The following is an 809-nucleotide window of genomic DNA, read 5'->3' as shown; positions in this document are numbered from 1 at the left end:
ACCTTGCCGGGCGAGAGATCCTCTATGCGTTCGTACCAGAACTGTCGGCGGGGTGGGTAGACGAGAGACCCTGCCGCACATCCTTCAGCACTGTCGGCAGTTCAGCGCCCCCGCTTACCAGGCCCGGCATGACGCAGTTCAGGGACGCCTGGAAACGGTCATGCGTAGGCGGTTCCCCAACCTCCGCGTAAACCGGGCTCTACCGGAGATTGGGTCGAACAAGCGGCCTGATCTTGTGGTCGTTGACGAGGAAAAGCGGTTAGTGATTTTGCTTGATGTTGCAATCGTGTTTGAAAACACTGCCGCTGCCTTCGTCGATGCCCGGACCAGGAAGTGGGCGCACTATGAAAAGGAGATCCTCGCCTACCGGCTACGAGGATACTCCGTGACGTACGACGCCATCGTCGTCGGTGCTCTGGGGACGTGGGACCCGAAGAACGATGCCATCCTGAAAAGGATAGGTGTCGTCTCCCAAAGGTACCTACGGCTCATGAAGGTTCTCGTGGTGTCCGAGATGTTGGAACATTCTTCACGGATCTGCAGAAGACACCTCGGCCTGCGAGACCTTCTCCCGGACTCCGGCACGAAACGGCGACCGGTTGGCACGACGGAGACAGACCCACCCGGTGGTGATCTCCGTCAGAAGAAGCGCAATTCCATCAGCGCTAGGGCATCAGGTGGGAAATGCCTGGAACGGCGGTTCAACGTCCACCCGTTCGGGGACGGCCTCTCGCCAGCGTGTTGAGCTGCAGTGCCAACCGGTGCCTTGGCCTTCTAGAAACCGCCTTCCCTGGAAAAGCGCCCAATCC

At 59.6% G+C, this 809-nt stretch overlaps 1 protein-coding gene across 1 annotated transcript; it reads left to right on the top strand.

Annotated features, from left to right (window-relative positions):
* Positions 1–160: 160 nt before the first annotated feature.
* On the top strand, positions 161–745 carry Tsp_15523 (conserved hypothetical protein). The gene has a single exon (XM_003370052.1). The coding sequence runs from the start codon at positions 161–163 to the stop codon at positions 743–745; it is 585 nt and encodes a 194-aa protein (XP_003370100.1).
* The last annotated feature ends 64 nt before the right edge of the window (positions 746–809 follow it).

Source organism: Trichinella spiralis, assembly GCF_000181795.1.
Source record: "Trichinella spiralis strain ISS 195 chromosome Unknown Scfld1270, whole genome shotgun sequence".
Lineage (NCBI taxonomy): Eukaryota > Metazoa > Nematoda > Enoplea > Trichinellida > Trichinellidae > Trichinella > Trichinella spiralis.
The sequence above is the reverse complement of the archived record's forward strand: the minus strand, read 5'-3'. Positions and strand labels throughout refer to the sequence as shown.

Bases quoted from the DNA above. Each gene is read 5' to 3' on its own strand.
- Tsp_15523 (XM_003370052.1), top strand. From the start codon at position 161: ATGCGTAGGCGGTTCCCCAACCTCCGCGTAAACCGGGCTCTACCGGAG.